General features: G+C 40.9%; 1 protein-coding gene across 1 annotated transcript; it reads right to left on the reverse strand.

Annotated features, from left to right (window-relative positions):
* Positions 1-110: 110 nt before the first annotated feature.
* LOC143299865 (uncharacterized) lies at positions 111-18946 on the reverse strand. Its single transcript, XM_076613358.1, has 6 exons — positions 18778-18946; positions 17114-17275; positions 10445-10545; positions 9992-10100; positions 7590-7712; positions 111-5955 (listed from the first exon to the last, which is right to left on the reverse strand). The coding sequence occupies exons 2-6, from the start codon at positions 17217-17219 to the stop codon at positions 5444-5446; spliced, it is 951 nt and encodes a 316-aa protein (XP_076469473.1). The 5' UTR covers positions 17220-17275; positions 18778-18946; the 3' UTR covers positions 111-5443.
* Positions 18947-20308: the final 1362 nt, after the last annotated feature.

Below are 20308 nucleotides of genomic sequence, written 5' to 3' on the forward strand. Positions count from 1 at the left end.
AGTTATTGCCATGTCTGTCACTTTGCTTTATTGCCTCTTAATTTTCCTCGGTCCCCCAACCTCCCCCCTTCATGAAAAAGACACAAGTGAGTTGAATCAAAGATTTGCTATTTGTCTTTTTCTTTAAAAAAAAAAAAAAAAAAAAAAAAATTCACTGCATTTTACTGCTGTCTGTTCCTGGCTTATCATTATGTCAGCTAATTTCACACCTGGTTGATTAGTGTTGCCACATCTCTTTCTCTCTCTCTCAAACTCTCTCCCTCCCTCCCTTCCTCTCTTTCTCAGAACATAATAATGTTCCTTTTCTATAATGTTGAGCAATAATTCAATATGAGTACACATCTTAAAATACAAAAAACAAGAGAGGCAAGGCCTTTAAGACTCACTTGTGATACACTTTAAAAAAATTTAATCGTTAAAATGTGTTCTGAATTTGTTATTATAAAGCTTCGGGTTAAAAGAAAAAGAAAAAAGAAAAAAAAAGTCCTGATGGCAGATTCGAACCCCGCATGTTCAGGGGAGAAGAAACTGTCTTACCCATTACACTATCATGGCTCCTTAACTAACATTCAAAAATATAACATTTAAACATGCTTTTTTTAAAGGGCGATAAATCGACTGTGGTATTCGCAGTGAGAACACTGTTTGAATCATATTATTCTGGTGTATCTTGGGCATTCAAAAAATCTTTAAGGGCAATTAAAAATTCTTTTTAAGTCTGCAGTAAAGGAGACGTGGCTATCGCCGCAATCACACTGCAACATTTAGCCGTTTTCTCTGGATCTAGATAGATGTACAAGTTTAGTTACACCCAGTTGACATGGTCCATTCAATTTCTCTTTTATGTTCATTCTAGTTTTATAGTTTTAAAGTTGATATGAAAACTGAGTATTTTGTTAAACTAATAACATGTTGAGTCAAGTACAAGTACTTCTAAACGTCGTATGAAGTGAAAAGGACTTCATTTTGAGAAAAGTCAAGACTGGAAATTTTTACGTTTCATCAATTCAAGGGTATTAACTCTCATGGTTTATTATTTTTAACTGTGAATTTCGACTGATTCTGTGGATATTTTTATGGCAGTTTGGGGCATAATCCAGTAAGTGATGAGGCATTCACAAATCTTTCTCTGAATAAATATTTAACGGTCTCCCAACTTTCCATCACATGTTATTGTGTATTGTTGATTGAATATAGGATTGAACGGGCAGGTCAACAACTTGAAACAAAATGGCATCGTTCGCGATCGCGAAGAATATGAGCACGCGCTTTGAATATGTATAAATATGTCTACGCAGTTGATTTTTGCACATGACCTTCAGGACCCAGCCTCAGACTCAGGACCCAGGACTCAGATCTATAAAGTCCACTCGTCGTATTTATTTTAGTATTTTCCGAAAAAGACCACTTTGGGCAAATGAACATAGTGAAAGCCCTGTACACTGAGAGTAAAACACACAAGCTTTCTGTGTACTGAGTATAATTTCAAAATGTAATGTTTAAGATGAGAAATATCAGTTTAAAACAAATTAAGCCCCCTAGCATTAATTACAGATTAATTTCCCTTTTTTACTATCTGCACCAAAGACATGCAAAATAAATTTAACTTCCATGCTTAGCAAAAGAAGTTCCTGTTTAAACACAAAAATAATAAAAATGACTGGTCTTGTTGTTGTGTCAGAATATCAAATCAAAGTGCCAAGTTTAGAGAATTAAAAAAATATAAATATAACAGTAAATTCAGTTTGCATATAATTTGGCTTCTTTTTTTATTTTTTTTTGTGCCGATCCCAGAGGTGCAATATTGTTTTAAACAAGATGACTGGAAAGAACTGAATTTTTCCTATTTTTATGCCAAATTTGGTGTCAACTGACAAAGTATTTGCAGAGAAAATGGCAATGTTAAAGTTTACCATGAACACACGACACACACACACACAGACAACCGAACACCGGGTTAAAACATAGACTCACTTTGTTTACACAAGTGTCAATAAAATATTGATAACAAAAATGGAACAGATCCATCTCCACAGAAAAAACACAGCTGTTCTTCACAAAAGATAAAAGAAAACAAAAGCTGCATTTCCAAAGAAATGGAAAATATGCATATATCTCAAATAAATAAATTAAAAAAACAATAGCAGAAATGAATAATGCTCCTTTTCATTAAGCTGAACAATAATTTAATATGACTATACATCTTAGCATAAAAAAAATAAGAACAGATCAATTTCACAGAAAAAAGCACAGCACATCTTCACAGAAGATATATGAAAATACAAAAAAAAAGAAAGTATAGTTCCAAAGAAATGGAACATATGCATATATCTCAACATAAAAAAGAGATTTAAACAACAATAGCAGTAACAAACAAATAATTATCCTATTCAATAAAGCTGAATAAAAAATTTCATATGACTACACATCTTATCATATAAAAGATAATCTGTAAAAAATAAATAAATAAATAATACCATTTTCACAGGGAAAAAAAAGTACAGCACATCTTCACGGAAGATAAAAGAATATACACACAAAAAACAATAATTACATCTCCAAAGAAATGGAAAATGTGCATAAAAACCTCTAATTCAAATATAGCAATCTGATGTACATGGAAGAATTGTGTAGTGAGCTTGATACAGGACCCAGAAAACTTAAAAATCAAAACTTGGTTGGTTGTTAAATTGAATGGTAAATACCACAATCATAAGAAGTTTACCTGGACCTGTTTGCTGTTGTTTGCTTGCTGTTCTTGCCAAATTCAGTGCCGATTTGTACGTTATCTGTCATGTCTGTAATAGTTTCTTGTGTCTATATATCACACAGTATTTTTTAAAACAGTTTAAAAACAAATTTAATTACACATACTTAACCGTGACCCAACTAGTGCAGAGGTAATAGTTTCTTGTGTCTATATATCACACAGTATTTTTTTAAACATTTTAAAAACAAAATATATGTGATCATGAATGGCACATAACATATGTTTCTGTTATCACCACACAGGGATTTGTTTTTTGTTGTTGTTTTTTTACAAAACAGGTAACAAACACATCAAGCCACACCGCTTGTACACTGCTCTGTAAGGTCATGGCCTCAAAATAACTTTCTTTTTTGATGTAAAAGAAAGCTGCTTCTCTGTTGCAGAGCACACACACACACACGTACATGTGTACACACACACACACACACACACACTATCAATGTCAGTCAAAAGGCATTAAATTGAAGAATAGATGCACACACACATACACATGCACACACACACACATGCACACACCCCCACACACACACACATGCACGCACGCATGCATGCACGCACGCACGCACGCGCGTGCGCGCACACACACACATGCAGATGCACATGCACACACACACAAATTCATGCACAAGTACACACAGTTCTAATCAAAGGCACATATGACAAGGTTCATACAGATAGACTTTTTCATAAGAAAAATGTTTAAAAACCTTTAAAACCCCACAGACTAAAACTTGAAAAATACCTAGTGACACACTGTTGTCACATGAAGGTTTAAAAAAGCTCAAATGAAATAGTGATGAAAGGCTTAACTTCATTTTCTGGTTGTGTGTGTGTGTGTGTGTGTGTGTGTGTGTGTTTTGTGCAGTGTCGGTCTTCTGGTATGTGCTTGCACACACACATGACTGGTGCATGCTGGTGCATGCCTGTATTTTATTAAATACAAGTATGAATAACTAACAAACAGGAGATCTGAAGAAGCTTAAGACAAAACAAAACAAACACAAAAAAAACACACAAAAAATAAGAAAGAAAGAAAAATAATCACAAATAAACTGAGAGAACTATGAGATATAAATACTGTCTTGTGCTGGGTGCACAGAGATACCAAGTGACTATCAAAGACAAATCTCATCCTCAGATCAAAATTCCGAATGATGACCTGTAGACTTCTTACTTCTTATCAAGCCAGTTACAAACCTTTACCAGTGTAAAAAAAAAAGAAAAGAAAAAAGTCTCCTCAGCAGCTATAACATGTGTCATATAGATTGTATTTTTTGATAATACATGACACATGGCCTTGTTTTTTTGATAATACATGGTACATGGCCTTGTGTTTTGATAATTCACAATGGCACATGGCCTTGCTCTCTCCCCCTTCCTCCCTCCCAACATGTATCATAAAACACTGGTCACCATGAATCTTCCTTGTTTCTGTTTCAACACCCCCCCCCCCCTCCACCCAACCCCCCAACCCTTGACCCTCTGCCACATCTCCTTGGCCAAATCAAACCCAGCGTTAACCTCTTGAGTGCCCAAGGAAAGAAATTTCCAACCCTTTCTGCATGCAAAAAAAGTGTCCTGGCATAACAATCTCCACGCCAGTGTAGGAATTTTCCAATCGCAAAAATCATTATATTTGTGTTGAATTGTCACAATTGGATTGTGTATTCTTCTTCTTCTTCTGCGTTTGTGGGCTGCAACTCCCATATTCACTCGTATGTACACGAGTGGGCTTTTACATGAATGACTGTTTTTACCCCACCATGGAGGCAGCCATACTCCGCTTTCAGGGGTGTGCATGCTGGGTATGTGCTCGTTTCCATAACCCACCGAACGCTGACATGGATTACAGGATCTTTAACATGCGTATTTGATCTTCTGCTTGCGTATACACACGAAGGGGGTTCAGGCACTAGCAGGTCTGCACATCTGTTGACCTGGGAGACAGGAAGACTGTGTGTTCATTTCTCTTTCCGAAAAGTATAGATGGATGAATAATTGACAACATGGATGAGCATTGCAATATTTTTTCCAAAGATCATTTTCAGATAGGTCTTTTTAAAACATTATTTTACTTTTAAACTTAAATTAGAGTGAAACAGTTTACTGCTGTGCTTTGACTGAAACCAAGAAAATTTCTCCTTTTTTTCATGTAAAAAGAACCAAAATTATATACTTTTATAAACCTGGGTCCGGGGTCAACTATTAAACGAATTTAAAAAATCAATTCCGACAACCACCCCAAAGAGCAGCCAGGACGCAGTGAGGACCACCCTCAGACCGCCAGGACTATGCCCCCACAGGACATCAGGGCCGATGCCTTGACCACACCACCCTTCACGGAGAAAGACCACAGCCATGAACAACTTGATCTTCAGGGCAGATCGCCAATAGGTTGTTAAACTCACAACTACCATCATGTCATTTTGTACTTCTTTTTTTTTTTTAACCTGTATGAACCCTGACAGGTCCTCCAAAGCAACAACTGCACAACTTCAGGTTTCCACATCAGAAACCTTCCCATCCCCAATGAAAACAGTGTTCACAGAACATTTTGGTATCAACCAAATGATAATCATATCATAAACTGTATACAGAATTTAATTATGTCCAAAAATAAAATACTAACTTCACTGTGTTCCAATTTCTTGACCAAAAAAGAAAACACATGGTTCACTGACTTTGAGTTTCCTTCAAAGTGTTATCTGTGGTCATCATTAGAAACTGTTTCACCATAGCTGGCACGGGCAAACTGCCAATCATGGCATTCATGGGCGTATGATACTGACACCTCCTCTTCATCAGCATTCGTCGAACACTAACTCTGCACAAAGTCGACAACTTCTGGGGTCTCTCCGTGACGTCCTTCAAGATCTCCAGTGTGTCCCTCTCCATCTGGTGCACACTCAGCTGCCGACATGTCTTTTTCAAGGCACACATCTCAGGGGGACTGATGCGATAGCCACAGTCGAGAAAGAGGCGCATGTTGTCCAGGTCTCCGCTCTCCCACAGACTGCAGAAGAAGGAGTTGGCCGTGTGGTCCCTGTAGAAGACGTGACCTTGCAGCTTCTCCGTGGTGCATCCCGCACAGAGCAGCAGGGCCACGATGTCCTGGTGCCGATTCAGCAATGCTTGATCCATGGGGGTCATCAGCTGATCCGTCAAGGCGTCCAGATCGCACCCAGCTACAAAAACATCACAACATCATGACAGTTTCAGCTTAAGTTTCTCAAGGAGGTGTCACTGCATTCGGACAAATCCTTAAACACTACACCACATCTGCTAGTCTGATGCCTGACAGCGGCATAACCCAATGCACTAGTCAGGCCTTGAGAGCATGCAAGTATATTTGTGTACCTATCTGAGTGGATTTTTTTTCAGCAGAATTTTGCCAGAGGACAACTCTTTTTCAGTGTGTATGCTACACACAGGACCTCAGTTTATCATCTCATACAAAAGACTAGATGTTCAGTTTGATTTTCCAGTCCAACTTTGGAGAAAGGGTGAGAGCAGAATTTGAACCCAGACCCTAACGGACACTGAATTAGCAGATGAGTATCTTATCCATTTTGCCACCTTCCTCCAACAATCTGACAATGGTAGAAAACTTACCAGACTTTCCGCCTTTAAAAAAAAAAAAAAATCAAATCTGATCCCTGCTTCTTACTGGATGCATGCACCCAATCTGCATCTGAAAACTACATTCTGACCACCACTTGGTGCCACCTGTCTCATTTAACTGAATATATGACAACATCACTGATCACAATAAATGTACACGATCACTCTGAACAGCTACACATGCATGTTTCAGTCTTACCAATGTTCAATTCAACATGGCTCATGTTCAACTTATCATATTGATACCAAGTTGCCTATAACACCAAATTTAAAGTGAACGTGACTGCAATTCACCCTTTGGGCATGAAGAAAGAGTGTATGTTTTTCACCGTGACAGTCATGCACCTTAAACCCCACATGTACATTACAAGTGAAATAGAGGCTGCAGAAGCAGCAGTAATTTAACAATTACATAATACTGGTATTTATACAGCGCTGAATCTTGTGCAGAGACAAATCAAAGCGCTTTCGCACCAGTCATTCACACGCATGCATAACTCTAAAAACTGGAGAAACTGAAGAAAAGGAAGAGGCAGGGAAGGGAGGCTATCTTGGGAAGAGGTGGGTTTTAAGGCCAGACTTGAAAGAGCTGAGTGCCGAGACCTTTCTATTTACTTCTATTATTTCTTTTTACTGCTACAAACCATCCACAGAACCTGCCAAAGGGCGTTTCTTGTTTGTTCACTCTTTTATTTCTCCAGCCATCATCTTCACAGTTTGTTTGATGAATGCCCTATCTGTCAGTCACAAGCTTGTTTTGTTTTGTTTTTGTGTTTTGTCTACAAATAAACACCTGTAAATATCAATGGACTGATTGATATGGATACTTAAATAGCACCTTTCATCAGTCAGAGACCAAACCCTATGCACTTTACAAACCCAGAGTCAAGTACACAACAGGCTGCCCACCTGGGTAGAGCAGACTGAGAGCTGCCTTTAGGTTCTAGTCATTTGTTTCTTGTATCATTCAGTCAGCCTTCAGTTACACACACATGCACACACACACACACACACACACACACACACACACCTTCAATCATCAGTTGCACACAATCTGACACATACCACACACACACACACACACACACACACAGCCTCCCACCTTCAATCAGCAGTTATACACTCAGTCTGACACATACACCACACACACACACACACACAACACACACACAACACACACACACACACAGCCTCCCACCTTCAATCAGCAGTTGCACACAGTCTGTGCTGTGTTGGTACACAGCATGGAAAAGCGGAGTTCCTTCTTCCTGGTCTCGCGCATTCATGTCCACCCCCAGCTCTAGTAACTGCCTCGACACCTCTGAACACAACGACAACAATAATAATACAATTAATACAGCACCTTCCCATGTAACACATATTCAGTTGTGCAGTAAGATGTAACAACCGATGAGTAAAACATGAATTTGAAAACTAAAATGAAGAACTTGCATCCATAATCCAACACAGACATGCAACCAAACACTGAAGTATGTTCAGACACATTCAAAAATCATTGTACGCAACACTCATCATAATTATACATCTTACTTAACAGTACCTACATAATGCACGGTTTGTATCAGAATACTTAACAGTAATCCCACAATACTCAAAACCATATCATAATGCTTAAATACCAATCCCAATACTTAAAAACCCATCACATACACCACAATGTCAAAATAATACACATCTAAAGACATCACAAGACTTAACATCAATCTAACCCCCTCCCAAAATGACACGTCAACATCACACAGAGTATTTAACACCACTCACATTACTTAAAATGAACCCCAATACTCGAAACCTGTCAAAAATATCACAATGCCCAAATAATGTACAGTATCCCAAATCACACAACACTAAAAAATCAATCACCCCCACCCAAAAACACTTCAGCAATATAACGAGAAAAACAAAAACAAGCACACAGACATGTGCCATGATAATGAGAATACTTTATTATCTCTAAACGAGAAATTTTGAAATGTTTGCTGATAAAAAAGCAACATGAAAATCAATCAAGGATACAAGATGAAATACTTTAAACTGGTCCAAGAAATGATCAGTGCATATAAAATATGTTTAAAGTCACAATGGAAAAAACACCAAGCATGATATATGGCTGGTTCTGAGAGAATGTTAATTTTCAAGCATCAAATTCACTGCCAAACCGCTTACTGGGAATATGATTTTCACACAGTTATGTGCAGCACCTTCATGAAGGAGACAGCTATAAATATTAGAGCACTGATTGGTATAACAATATACCATCCTGCACAGTTCACATTCGATACCACTTGCAGTTGCTGAGAAAATGCTGTGTAAAAGTTTAGCACAGATGCATATATACAAGCACGCTGACACACAGAAACTCCAATAATACTGAGACGAACTTTGTGTACAAATGTAAGTAAAATAAACCTGAGGGTCAAACAATTAAACTTTAACTGATTCAGTTACCCAAAATGCGCTTATATATCTTTGCACACACACACACACACACACACACACACACACACACACACACAGAGGCAGAGAGAGACAGAGAGAGAATATGAATGAACGAATGAATGAATTTTATTTCAAAGAGAATAACTATTCTGCAGATGATTTTTGGAAAGTTATTTCTGACAAGGTTCTTATGGTCAAACTTTCACAGGCATTAGTTCATAGCCCTATTTCTACATTCCTTTAATGTACTTGAGAATTGTAATACTAGTTTCTCATTACTGAATTGTTACTGTTAAATGCATTTGCATGTTAGTTATGCATTTCTTGGTAGTTTTCTACCTTTTCTGTTTTCCTCTCCCCCCCCCCACCCCCCACCCCCCCTCCCTCCCGACCCCTTTTTTTCTAATCGTCTGGTATCACCGATAGTGAAAGGATGCTAAACTAAAGAACGAACACACACGCGAGTGCGCACACACACACACACACATTGCACCTGTTGCCTCATAGACCAAACACCAGCACACATTCTTCAGACCTGTCCCCTCGTGAAGGGGCTCAGAGACACCATGTGACTGACAACAACCCCCCTGCACACCAAGCTCCATGGCTTGGAGAGGACGACGTCATTAATCAGACGGGCTGCACTGACACTGTGATGGAGTGATGGCCCAGAGGTAACACATCCACCTAGGAACCAAGAATATCTGCACGCACTGGTTCAAATCCTGGTACAGTTGCCAGTATTTTCTCCCCCTCCAATAGACCTTGAGTGGTGGTCTGGACACTAGTCATTCGGATGAGACAATAAACTGAGGTTCTGTGTGCAGCATGCAATTTGTGCATGTAAAAGAACCCATAGCAACAAAAGGGTTGTCCCTGGCAAAATTCTGTTGAAAAATCCACTTTGATAGGAAAATACACACACACACACAAAACAACAACCTGCAGGCAGAAAAAAAAGAAGAAAAAAATGGATGGTGCTCTCAGTCTAGTGATGCGCCCTCTCTGGCGAGAACAACCTTAATTCCACACAGACAAATCTGTTGTGACGAAAAAAGAGTAATACAACGCAAAAGGGTAACAAGAACAAGGAGAAGAAGAAGAAACAGAGAAAAGCAGAGGGTCATGAAGTGAACACACCTGCCATGTTCTTTCTGCAGGCCAGGTGCAGTGGGGTCTCCCCATAGCAGTTGGGTTCATGTGCCAAGTTCTCTATCCCCAGCAGCAGCTTTGCAAGTTCAACATCCTCCTGAAAATCACACATTTCTCTGTGTCCTCTGTGTGTGTGTGTGTGTGTGTGTGTGTGTGTGTGTGTGTGTGTGTGTGTGTGTGTGTGTGTGTGTGTGTGTGTGTGTGTGTGTGTGTGTGTGTGTGTTTGTGTGTGTATGTTCATGTCAGCATACATATGCATGTCAGCATTCCTGTGAAATGTTAAAGTGTAAACATTATTTTGTATCTGCATGCTTTTGTATAAATGTGCATGAAGAAAAAAATAATTGTATGTGAATGCTTCAACATGCATGCATGTATGCTGCTGCACCTATGTGCTAGAAGAAAGAAGCTGATAAGTCGTAACTATTGTAAACAACTTACGTTTTGCAAAGCAGCATGCACAGGGTTGTGTTTGACAGGCGTTAGTTGTGGTTTCCATTCCAGACCCAGAGCAAGCATCTGTTCCACTGCTTCACAATTCCCTGTCAACAGCACATACAGTCCACATATACAATATACATATGTCTACATCTGTATCTCCATACTGTATTGCATTATTGTTTATCACTAGAGATTTCTCTGTGTGAAATTTGGGCAGCTCTCCCAAACGAGAACAAACTGCAGCACCATCCCCATTTTTTATGCCTGCAAGTGTATCTGCTTTACTAATAAAGTGGATTTTCCTACAGAATTTTGCCACAATCTTTTTGTTGCTGTGGGTTGTTTTATATGCATTAAAATTGTGCTACTTTCCAGCCACCGTGGCAAAGTGGTTAGCATCACTGATCGACAATTGGGAAGATGCAGGTTTGAATCCCAGCAGAGGTGGGATGTTTATCCCATGGTTGGCTCCTACCCAGAGTTCAGTGTGCTATGGGCTTAAATGGGAAGACTGGTTCCACACAGTTGAGTATCGTCCACATCACGGATACATCTTTGGGTGGGTGTGTTGCTCTAATTTCCTGACCAACAATGCAAATGTCTGTATCTCTCAAGCCTGGGTAACACTGGGATATCATAATGACAGGAAGTGTAGAGTACAGCCTTGTCATGTAGTCCCAAACCTAAATGGACCTCCATAGCAGCAGCATCATCATCATCACCATTCTCCCCCTCCTTCATCATGAATAAAGAAAAAAATCAAAATGTCCCAAATCATGTGCCTTTTCATGCCCTGCTCTCATGGGTTGACCTCTGTTTCATTACCCCTTCACTTCCATGCTTGGGGTGAGTCCTGTCAAGGTCTTCAGTGTCTTCAGTGTCAGCAAATTCATGGGATGCTGTTGTTGGAGGGATGTAGGGGTGGACTCCACTCTTAGGGGGATGTTCACTCAGTCTGGCTCCATGACTAAGCCATTATTTTTGCCAGAAGGGGGCTTAATAGGTGGTCTGCTAACAGGCACTACTGAACACTACCAAAGCGATCTGACAGCAGTACATGGTCTCCTCTAGTGTGTGGCCTCCTGGCAACCTAACAGCAAAAGTTCCCAGCGAACTGTTGATGCTGGGACTGTGACAGATGAACCCAGATGTGGTCATGTGTGGGAGACTCAGTATGAGCGGCGTGGGAGTAATGCCACTGAAGTGGTGCAGATGATTGGGCAGCAAAAAAACAAAGGTTTGTGCCACACAAGGGACCTCAGTTTGTCGTCTTGTCCAAATACTTGTGTCCAAACCACAACTCAATGTCCAGTGGAGGGAGAGAAAATTCTGGTTCCCCTCAAACAAGACACCATAAACTGATGCTCTGGGTTCATGTTACATTTCTTTCTAAGGTAAGTGCAGTATTAACTTTTTTTTCCTGAAAGTTCTTTCCTTCTCACCTACAGTAACGTTTTTCCTTCAAAATCTTTCCATACTTTGTTGATGCTGCCAACAAACTTGCTGTCGCCTTCATTATATCCCGCCCAGATTATTGCAATTCTTTATTAGCTGGCCTTCCCAATGATAAACTCTACAAACTGCAGAAAATACAGAGTAGCACAGCTCGACTTGTCCTTGAAAGGTTGAGGAAAGAGAGTGCTACTGCACTCCTGCAGACACTCATTGGCTGCCTCTTCAAGCCAGAATTGAAAATAAAGTTGCCTGTTTATGCTTTCAGTGCCTGAATTGTGATACCACACCCTCATATCTTTCTGAACTTGTTAATCCATACTTGCCAAACAGAACATTGAGATCTCTTGACTCCTCCCAGCTAACTGTTCCCTGATACTTCCTTAACTCCTGTGGAAAGAGTCGTTTTCCGTCTTTGGCACAACAACTTCAAATTCTCTGCCTACTGCTCTCAGACAAACAACTCATCAATCTACCTTAAAAGCAAATCTTAACTCACTCTGGACAAATAGTTTTCTCCCTTGCTTTTCCCTACAGATGACCCATTTGTTAGGTTCGGAAAAAAAATCACAAAAAATACAAAACATAAAGTAACTAAATGAAACTCACTGTACTTGACCCACTGACCCCTCTCCTCACGTCCTGTGAATGGCCAGCCCCCCTCCCTCTTCACTGCTGTCAGAAGACTAGTCACTATCAGTACCTTCTTGCTGGTAGCTTTCCACAAAGCTGATACTTTATTCAATATCTTCATCATCCTCGTCGATGTCAAAACCTTCAGTCTGAAGCATTTCAATCACTTCAGCAGTGGTAAAAGCCGCTGTCATGGTCAAGTTTGCTCCAAAAATTTCCACTTGTATCGCCTGTGATGCCATTTTCAATATGTATGCAGATTAGCTTGTCGTGTGGTGTCCTGAAGAAACTTTCCATTCGACCATTGACATGTTCACAATGCCCAGTGTACCTGCAATGGTTATGCTACCCCATGAAGAAAACATGGAAAAATTTTTAATTGTCGAAACTGCTATAGCATTTCATCATCTGGAACGCTACCTTACATCAGGAACGCTATAGCGTTCCATCGTCTGAAGTCAGTTAAAACTTATCTCTTTAAACAACACTTGTCATAACTCATATAATGCTGTTGTCCCAGGCTCATGACAATGTGAGTGTATGATGGGTGATTAGAGAAAATGGGGGTGGGTAGATGGATGGTGGTGGTGTGGTTTGAAAGGGAGAATGACTGCCGATTTTTTTTACCCTTTTTACCTTTTCTATCCAAAACTTTATTTTACAATTTTTACACATACATGGCATCCAAATTATAATCATGCTCCTTTTTACATGTATATATATTTTAGGTGAAAATTGCTATTATCTCAGTCATTTTATTATGTTCTTGTGTGTGTGTGTGTGTGTGTGTGTGTGTGTGTGTGTGTGTGTGTGTGATAGAGTGTGACAGTTGTTATATTGAGAGCATGTTACTTTGTGGGGTTTGTGCATTGTGTTTTTATCATCATAATGATTCTGTTTCACTTGTTTCTATTACTTTTTATGTGCTTTCTTGTTTCACTTTAGGTACTGGATTTGTGAAGCGTTTAGAGCTTGCTTATGCTTGAATTTTAGCGCTATATAAAAATAAAATGTTATGACCGGAAGGACAAACAGCTATACTGTCAATTCAAATAGTTAAACGCGGTCCTTTCCGGAGCAAAACAAACTATAACAAATTACCTATCTTATTGTTTTCAGTTAAGACAATGTGAACAATGGGGAGCAACTGCTGCTCAGCCATTCCCATTAGTTTCATAAATGCGAGATGATAGAAATAACACCCAAAATAATTTACACTATATAGAAAAAAATGCCCAGAATCACAATCTGAACCTGGAGTATTAACATTTCTGTCACAAGACTACTGTCAAATGCCATACATGTTTATGTGTACACTCTTAAACATAACATCTATAACCATTTGATTGCCAAGAAAAAGGCTGGATTTTTTTTAATGAATATGTTAAAAAAATAAATAAATAAATAAAAAACACCCCATTTCCCAACCAAGATTGTGGAACAACAGCATTTTTAATTAAAAAAAACAAAACAATGAATAACAGTAAGTCGGTGTATGTTTGTGTGTATGTGTGTGGTGTGTGTGTGTGTGTGTGTGTGTGTGTGGCGGTGTTAAGGGCAGGCTGTTATGTTTATCCAGCCAATGTTCATGAACCCTCAGCAAGTGGCAGCAGGATATAAAAAAAAAAAAGAAAGCCAGGCTGATAAGCAGGCAGTGCTGGTGGGTATCAGCTATCAGCTATCACTTTAGGCTTGTTCAGTGGTAAATTAGTTTTGTTCCTTCGGTGCATCCTCTTCCCAGATGGATTGTAAATATGACAAGAGAAGCAGATGTCTGGAAAGAGCGCAAAATAAGCTTGCCAATGACTCCAAACACAAACCCAGGTCAACATATGTGCAGACCTGCTAGTGCCTGAAATCCCTTTATGTGTATATGTGTGCAGAAGATCAACACACATTCAAGATCCTGTAATCCACGTCAGTGTTTGGAGGATTATGGAAACATGAAAAAACCAGCATGCATCAACCATGACAGAGTCATCTGCAAGTTGATATTGATCATAGAACAGAAAGAAAGAAATATCCTCCCGTTTGTTGTGGCAACAGCTCAAACATAAACAAAGAGAAGAGAAGAGTAGGCAGAAACATGATCGCAAAAGAAAGTCAAACCAAAATCACTCTTTAAGAAAACATTAACAATATATATAGTATATATACCAACAAAATAAGAGTGAATCAGATAAACAATCAGCATGCCTGCATGCAGATCAGCTTAACTTTCTGGTTGCCTGACTCTCACTGACAGCACAGTAAATAAAGACACCCCAGCAGGCGGGCACTGAGAACAGCAGAGGGGTGGGAAGGGGGGGGGGAGTGCCTGTGTGGGCAGTGAGAACAGCAGAGGGGTACCGTGGGAAGGGGGGGGCGAGTGCCTGTGTGGGCAGTGAGAACAGCAGAGGGGTACTGTGGGAAGGGGGGGGGCGAGTGCCCTTGGGCAGTGAGAACAGCAGAGGGGTACCGTGGGAAGGGGGGGGGCGAGTGCCTGTGTGGGCAGTGAGAACAACAGAGGGGTACCATGGGAAGGGGGGCGAGTGCCTGTGTGGGCAGTGAGAACAACAGAGGGGTACCATGGGAAGGGGGGCGAGTGCCTGTGTGGGCAGTGAGAACAGCAGAGGGGTACCATGGGAAGGGGGGCGAGTGCCTGTGTGGGCAGTGAGAACAGCAGAGGGGTACCGTGGGAAGGGGGGGGGGGCGAGTGCCTGTGTGGGCAGTGAGAACAGCAGAGGGGTACCGTGGGAAGGGGGGGGGCGAGTGCCTGTGTGGGCAGTGAGAACAGCAGAGGGGTACCATGGGAAGGGGGGGGGGGGGGGGCGAGTGCCTGTGTGGGCAGTGAGAACAGCAGAGGGGTGGGAAGGGGGGGCGGGGGGGGGGGGGGGGTGGTGCCTGTGTGGGCAGTGAGAACAGCAGAGGAGTGGTACCGTGGGAAGGGGGGGGCGAGTGCCTGTGTGGGCAGTGAGAACAGCAGAGGGGTACCGTGGGAAGGGGGGGGGGGGGTGCCTGTGTGGGCAGTGAGAACAGCAGAGGGGTACCATGGGAAGGGGGGGGGGCGAGTGCCTGTGTGGGCAGTGAGAACAGCAGAGGGGTACCATGGGAAGGGGGGCAAGTGCCTGTGTGGGCAGTGAGAACAGCAGAGGGGTGGGAAGTGGGGGGCGAGTGCCTGTGTGGGCAGTGAGAACAGCAGAGGGGTACCGTGGGAAGGGGGGGGCGAGTGCCTGTGTGGGCAGTGAGAACAGCAGAGGGGTACCGTGGGAAGGGGGGGGCGAGTGCCTGTGTGGGCAGTGAGAACAGCAGAGGGGTACCGTGGGAAGGGGGGATCGAGTGCCTGTGTGGGCAGTGAGAACAGCAGAGGGGTACCGTGGGAAGGGGGGATCGAGTGCCTGTGTGGGCAGTGAGAACAGCAGATGGGTGGGACGGGGGGAGATCGAGTGCCTGTGTGGGCAGTGAGAACAACAACAGCGGGGTGGAAATAGGGGGTGCCTATGTAGCGGCGATTAAGTACACGCTTCACTGTTCACAGTCTCTTAGCAGTGTCCTTGTTCTGCTGATGCTTGTTCCATCAAATCATTTCAAGCACAAAATAAGTGTCCACTAAACATATGCACAAGTGCATAGTAGATTGTGAATGCTTGATGAACAACTCAGATTTTGATATTTCTGACGTCGACTAGGAAGCCATGTGTCTATAACTGTCAACATATCACTCCCTTGACGGGAAAATATCTCTAAACAATGCATTTTATGCACAAACAATGAAAACAAACAAAAGAACAAACAGACAAAATGAACAATAAACCCCTGAAAATATAATTTTATGCACTCTTTTTTTCTGATCTATGAAACATTCAAACAAAAAATTGACACACACTATGGGCATACACATGTACACACATGTTCACACCCACACACGCATGCATGTTCACACACACCCACAACCACCCACCACCCCCCCCCCACACACACACACACACCATGGAAAGAACCAAATCATCCAGACTCAAAACCAAAAGTTTGCAATAATCTGTGGTTCTGATATAGCGACACACACACACACACATTCATACACATATACATAAGCCTGACAGGACTTTTAACAAATTTACTCCTCAGTCCTCCCTTATCTTTTAAATGAAAACATTCAAATGTAAAAAATTAATACTTTAACAAAATGTCTACAGTCACTAGTATATCCCACTGGGCAAGTAAACAAAATCACCCCAACGGACTTTCAATCTGAGGGTCCCGGGTTCGAATCACGGTGACGGCGCCTGGTGGGTAAAGGGTGGAGATTTTTACGATCTCCCAGGTTAACATATGTGCAGACCTGCTAGTGCCTGAACCCCCTTCATGTGCATATGCAAGCAGAAGATCAAATACGCACGTTAAAGATCCTGTAATCCATGTCAGCGTTCGGTGGGTTATGGAAACAAGAACATTCCCAGCATGCACACCCCTGAAAGCGGAGTATGGCTGCCTATATGGCGGGGTCAGAACAGTCATACACGTAAAAGCCCACTCGTGTGCATACGAGTGAACGTGGGAGTTGCAGCCTATGAACGCAGAAGAAGAAGAAGAACCCCAACTCACCATTCATAGCTTCTTGCTGCAGCATCTCATGATACCTGATCCTGTCCACCATCTCCAGATTCCCAAAATGTCTGACGCCCTCAGCCAGTGCTGTTACCTCAGCCATTCTTACTCCCCTTGCTGCTCACAGTGTACGTCTGTCGCGGTCCAGTCTGCAGGGATCTGGGGTGTGAAAACAGTGTTTTTAGCTAGTATGCATTTAAACTTTTTTTTTTAAACATATTCCTGTGCCTTGTTCATACTACATGAATTGTTAAATGCACTCAGAGCAGCAGGATAAGCACTATATAAATGTGAAGTGTCATTATTAGTAGTATTATCAGTATCATTATCATTATTGCCATCATTATTATTATTCTGCTTGAATCACTTTAGTGAATGACTGAGAAAGAAGTGGTTGTGGCAGATGAGGACTAAATCGTGCTGGTCCCATGCTTTGGACAAAAAAGACAATTTTTTAGTGAAGCAAAATCAACATCCAGAGAGATGTCATTATGTCACTTATCATGTTGTTTTCTTCCAGTACGCTGCAGTCTGTATTATTTTGTAATGCTTGTCATTACCAGACAAGTGTGCCCTATGCATAGCATGCTAATTTAATCCAAAAGCTCTACTTGTTTTTCCTCATTGAATTGATCACTTGCAGTAAGACACAGCCACACTTAAATGCATTAAGATACATATGCACACACCCACACATGCGCACATGCGCGTGCAAAAGTTCAGAACAATTCTGATTCACTGAAAACTTTTTTTTAAAACACCAATACAAAAATTGCATGGAGATTGAATGCTTTTTCTTTCAAATTTCTGATGGTCTAGGAATCATAAATTAAAAAAAAAAAAAAAAAAATTGTGCAGAAACAGGCATGTGACCAAATATGTAATATAATAATTATACGTATTTTTAATCACCAAAACAAGGCATTTAAAATTTGAAAATAGAAGATAATTCTCATTTAATCTGAACAATGCAGAACTGCAGTTTGCATTATAAGTTTACAGTGGATTTTATTTTTCAATTTACTGTGAGAGAAGCTAAAACTAATGTTTAAAAAAGTCAACTTTCAGTCTACAGTTAAAAGAATACAATTGAATTTAAACTCATTTTTACCAGCACAAAGAAACTGGATTCTGGCTTTATATCAAGACTGGAAAATCTTCACCTGGGTTCCAATTTCTCTTATGATAACATTAGGATGAAAAATGGAAAGAAAGAAAAAAAGAGATCAAAATTCAAAACTGAAACTTATCTTTTCCTTTATTGACAGTTCTGCAAAAACAAAAAGGTAAATTACACAATTAATAATGCTTTCATGATGAAGATGGGAAGAGCAGCAACAGCAGTAATGGCATAAATTTACCTTTACAGTTGAAGCAGTAACACTTGTTTTGGGAATTATACTATAGTGGCTGGTAAAATAATTAATTAAATGCAACCATAGTTAATTAGGAAGCTACTGGGCATAAAAAAAAATGTCATCACTGTGGTAAGATTTCATGTTTCTGAGTGTGTGTTGTACCTGTCAGATTTACGTGTTTTATTATGTACTGTTTAGGTTGAACTGTGAGTATAAATTTGACTGTCGTGTGCTTTTACTTTTCATTTTCGGCCGGAGCTTGCATTAGTTGCAGTCTTTCCATTTATAGTGTAAATGACTTACCGCAGCACTTTAGTTCAATTACTTCAGTGACGATATCCTCCACGGGAACAACATGACACGTGAAAGAGAAAATGATTTTGAAACCAAAATTAACGTTCAACAAACCACAACTCGACGAAGTCTACTTGGGACACAGAGTGACCAACAAGCTTTCATAATGTCGGGTCGGGTTATCGTTCATGTGGGTCAAGGTGAAGGTCACTCGGAATGGAAACTTGGCAGTCCTGAAGTAGGTCAGAAGAACGTTGACTGGTTATCTCCGATGTTGGGATTATAAAATATATGATTCAAGAGTAACCTTGCCAAGACAAGTATGGCATAACCAATTGATTAACAAAACACAAAAAAAACAGACAGACGGACACACACACAAACACACACACACACACACAATCAGACGATACGATAAACCGAGGACTCCGCGTGTGCAGCATGCACGTGGCGCACGTAAAATAACCCACGGCAACAAGAGAGCTGATCTGGCAAAATTTCGTTGCAAAACCCACTCTAACTCACATCTGATCGAGCTATAGCTATACAAGCATCCATACTGATCAATCAATGATAATGTTTTTCAGTTAAAAAACAAAAACAAAAACAAAAAAAACGCAAATTCACGTGTGACGAACAGCATAAACTTATCAAGTTGAACACACACACACACACACACACACACACACACACACACACACACACACACACACACACAGAGAGAGAGAGAGAGAGAGAGAGAGAGAGAGAGAGAGAGAGAGAGAGAGAGAGACGAACTGAACACTAGCCATACCACACAAGATACTGAAGTGGTGATAGGATGGAGAATGTACCAGTTTCAGTGGTTTCTATATTCCTTTAAAAACTACTCAGTGCTGCTATTACATGCTGCTGCTGCTGCTGCTGCTACTGCTACTCCTACTTCAACAGCTACAACTGAACTAATAACAATATTATTACTATTACGATCATTGTTATTATCATCAACATCATCAGTCATAGTCATCATCATCATCATCGTCGTTATTACTATATTATTATTACTATTATTATCATCATCATCGTCATCAGCATCGTTATCATTATTATTATTGTTAATCAACTGCATGTCTTCATTAGTAGGCTGATGGCAACCGGCTTTAACTTTGACCGTGACCACCATGCACGTGCAGTTAAACTTTAGTACTGACGACATATTTAGCTGTCTTAAAGGTCAAGTTCCCAAAATCAGGGCTGGAAATTGGGCCATGGATGGAGTCTTTCCATGGTTTGGCGGCGTTGTCGAGGGAGTCAGTCAGTGAGTGAATCTTGGATGTCTGCCCTGGTGGGAGGCTGGTCTGTCACTGAGGACTGGGTACTATCGACACGGGGGACTATCGGGTACTATCGACACGGGGCATTATTGACACGGGGTACTATCGACACCGGGGACTATTGACATGGGGGACTAGGGGACTATTGACACGGGGGACTATCGACACAGGGTACTCGATTGACACAGGGGACTATCGACGCAGGGGACTATTGACATGAAGTACTA

This window comes from Babylonia areolata, chromosome 25, assembly GCF_041734735.1.
Source record: "Babylonia areolata isolate BAREFJ2019XMU chromosome 25, ASM4173473v1, whole genome shotgun sequence".
NCBI lineage: Eukaryota > Metazoa > Mollusca > Gastropoda > Neogastropoda > Buccinidae > Babylonia > Babylonia areolata.